Source organism: Orycteropus afer, unplaced genomic scaffold, assembly GCF_000298275.1.
Source record: "Orycteropus afer afer isolate SDZICR_OR568_19922 unplaced genomic scaffold, OryAfe1.0 scaffold00008, whole genome shotgun sequence".
NCBI classification, from domain to species: Eukaryota; Metazoa; Chordata; class Mammalia; order Tubulidentata; family Orycteropodidae; genus Orycteropus; species Orycteropus afer.
Genome location: NW_006921595.1, coordinates 7,727,760 through 7,731,024, shown reverse-complemented (window position 1 = coordinate 7,731,024; position 3,265 = coordinate 7,727,760). Strand labels below are relative to the sequence as shown.

General features: G+C 47.1%; 1 protein-coding gene across 1 annotated transcript in view; it reads right to left on the bottom strand.

Annotated features, from left to right (window-relative positions):
• Positions 1 to 2,216: 2,216 nt before the first annotated feature.
• HOXA4 (homeobox A4) overlaps positions 2,217 to 3,265 on the bottom strand; it is a 1,535-nt gene continuing 486 nt past the window's right edge. The window contains exons 2-3 of the mRNA XM_042781556.1: positions 3,116 to 3,257; positions 2,217 to 2,563 (exon numbers count right to left, since the gene is read on the bottom strand). Of these exons, the coding sequence (XP_042637490.1) occupies positions 2,217 to 2,563; positions 3,116 to 3,257 (489 nt within the window). The remainder of the gene's footprint in view (positions 2,564 to 3,115; positions 3,258 to 3,265) is intronic.

The following is a 3,265-nucleotide window of genomic DNA, read 5'->3' as shown; positions in this document are numbered from 1 at the left end:
TATTTGCAAGAAGATCCCTTGCTCCTCCACAGACTTTTCCCAGAGAATGCCTTTCAGAATTGCTGTTGAATTACAAAGAAGTATTTATTGTATGAGGTGATTAATGATTCCTGGGAAAATTGCTATTTTCAGCGTGATTTAATTTCGTTTTACAAGTAAGTGTAGTAGGGGGAGGGTTAATAAGTTTCAGCGGCAGTTGCGGTGCCTCCTGGCACCCATTCACACCTTATAAAATGCACTAAATGCCTGATTTGGACTGACTTGGGAAGGCATAGTTGTTTGCCCCCGAGTTTTCTTGGGAAGGATAGAGAACCCTAAGAGATTGGTACCCATCACTTTCCTCTCAAATTTGGTTTGTTCATAGATAGACAGCTGATCACCCCTGCCTGTTACCATAAGCAGCAGGGATGACAACCACAGACTAAGTGTGGTAGCACTGTTGGAAAGATGTGTTTAAAAATTCCTCTGATGTTTTAGAGGTACATGAGCATTCTCCCACCATCTCTGCTAAATTCCATCAACTAAAATACTGTGTTCATTCAAGGCCAGGTGATGGTTCTAATATTCTGGGGTTACCATGTTTTGCTTTTGTGTCTCCTTGCAGGGAACTGTCTTTACTGAGCACCAAATCTAAATCTAAATTGGTAAATAAATAATAAAGTCATAGAGATTAGAGATAAGGGACTTGATTTTCAACCTTTTGAATCTACATTTCTTGGATTGGGTAGAAACATTCTAGAGCATTTGAGGAAAGTGACCCTAATTCAGTTTGGCTTTCTTCCAGCAGCAAACCCTTCCAGGTATACTGGAGTGCACTTTGGGTGTCATTATGTTTTTTGTTTTTCTCAGAGGAAACTTTGGAAGGTGTTCTGGGAATATTCATTTTATTTTAAAAGCTCTTCCTTAGAAAGAGAGAGCCAGCAGCAAACAAGCAACCAAACAAACCCCACCCCCAGATGTAGTTAGTGAAGAAGAACTTGAAAACAGCCAAGAAACAAAAAGCAATCTCAACCCTTTGTACAAACTATTTTTTATCTCAAGGGAAAGAGGCAGATTAAGTACGAAGGTGCAATAAATACCAAGGAGACCACTTCTTCCCAAGTATGCTCAGAGTTTAGTGTGCAGAACAGCTGCAGAAACCCCTGGGCCCGCAGCACTGTGCAGTTTCACCTTTCATTGTGGGGAAGGACACATTTCTACGCCTTCCTTGAAGCTTGAAAGCCTGGCCAAGTTTGGGAAGAAGAGGAGCTCTCTCAGCCTCAAGAGCCTTCCTGCTCTTTGGAACTTTTCCCACAGTGGGTCAAGCTTGACAAGAGTTCAGCTCAAGTTGAAAACATACACACACACACACACACACACAATTATGTGAGCAGTCAGAATCCAAGTGAACACAACTCAAGTTATCTGCAAAGCTTTTACATTACAAAGTCAACCATCTCAATCCAGAGGATTTCTTCTTCTTCTTCTTCTTCTTTTTAATGAAAAGCTTAGGAGGCACACAAATCTGTGTTATAGATTTTTAATGGATTTTTAAACAGAGTTTATTCTTAGCATGTGGCGCTCTATATAGCCACATCACAATTTGTACAGTTCCACATAGGTCTAAATGCACTCCCCTTACCACCAAGATTTTGACCCGGGATAAGACAATAATATCTCTATTGTCAATATTTTAAATAAATGCAAGGAAGGGAAACTAACATGTCACACCTACCATCAAGGTCTATACATTTTAATAATTAAATAATCTTGTGAGGTCCACAATGTCTGCTCATTTATTCAGTTCAATACAAGCTTGTAGGAGCTGCCTTAACAAGGAAGAGGAAAGTAAGTGAGGTGGGGGAAAAGGTCTGTTTTCTTCTGCTTGCAACAAATATGCATGTTCATATATCCCTAGTCAGCATGGGCTGTCCAACTGACTTCAGTCATCTCAAGAGTATTTGATGCCAAAGTGGTTCTTCTCAGGTACCCAAACCTGGCAGCCTGTGCAGGACAGCAGGTTGTTCCACCAGCCAGCATCCTGGCCAATCCTCCTCTCTTAGGCAGCAACCAGCCTACACTCTTGCTGGGATAATGTCTTCATGTCTGTTATCCTTTCTACCAATGTGGGTTTTATTTTGGTGTCTGTGATGATTCAGACAAGGAGGGGTGGAGGGGAAAAGGAACCGAGAACAAAAGCAGGTAAGGGGAAGAAAGTGGCCAAGATCTTCAGAGGATTATATGGAGGAGGGAATGGGTGTGGAGGCGCCTGGGTGGGCATGAGGGTGGGCGTGGGGGCTCTGAGTTTGTGCTTTCCCTGGGGGCACAGCGGAGGCCGAAGCCGAGTTGGAGGAGCGCATCTTGGTGTTGGGCAGTTTGTGATCTTTCTTCCACTTCATCCTCCGATTTTGAAACCAGATCTTCACCTGGCGCTCGGACAAGCAGAGCGTGTGGGCGATCTCGATGCGGCGGCGCCGGGTCAGATAGCGGTTAAAGTGGAACTCCTTCTCCAGCTCCAAGACCTGCTGCCGGGTATAGGCGGTTCGAGAACGCTTGGGCTCCCCTCCGTTATAACTGGGGTTGACTGAACGCCCAGAACCCCGGAGGAGAAGGCCAAGGAGAAGGGAGTGGAAGAGAGGAAAGGGAAAAGAGGAGGAGAGAGAAAGTGGGGTGGGGAAGAGCAATTGGACATCATCATTATATAATAACCTGACACCAAGTTCACGCAAGATACATAAAACGGCAAAGAAAATGTTTCACAGGCTATTGACAACGGGAAACACCCGAGAGCCATAAAGAATGGTGCTGGGCATTGGGGTTGAAGAAAAGCTTCAAAGACACATGGCCCGAAGCCTCTGCCAGGGCAATTAAATTTATGGGGGCTATAATTACTGCCCTAACAGTTTGGCGTCTCGTAAATCTCCCGATAAAGGGACTCCGGGTACAAAAGGGTTCTCACGTTGGGATCAAGCGGCTGGAGCGCACACACTCATCTCCACTGCAGCCTGGGCCAGATGGGGACTCCCCTCTCCGAGGCCCCCTTCCCCTCGGCCTCTCCCTCCTGACCCCCGCCTCGACCCTGGAACTCCAGCCCGGCCCACCCTCCCCGCTGCTCCCCGGCGGCGGCGCCACGTACCCGCACTGACATGGATCTTCTTCATCCAGGGGTACACCACGGGCTCCTTGCCTTTCAGGCCTGGCAGGCTCTTGTCCGCCAGGAGCAGCGGGCACGCGGGGGCGCTGCCCACTGCCGGGGCGCCCGGGGTGGCCGGGGCCGCCTCACAGC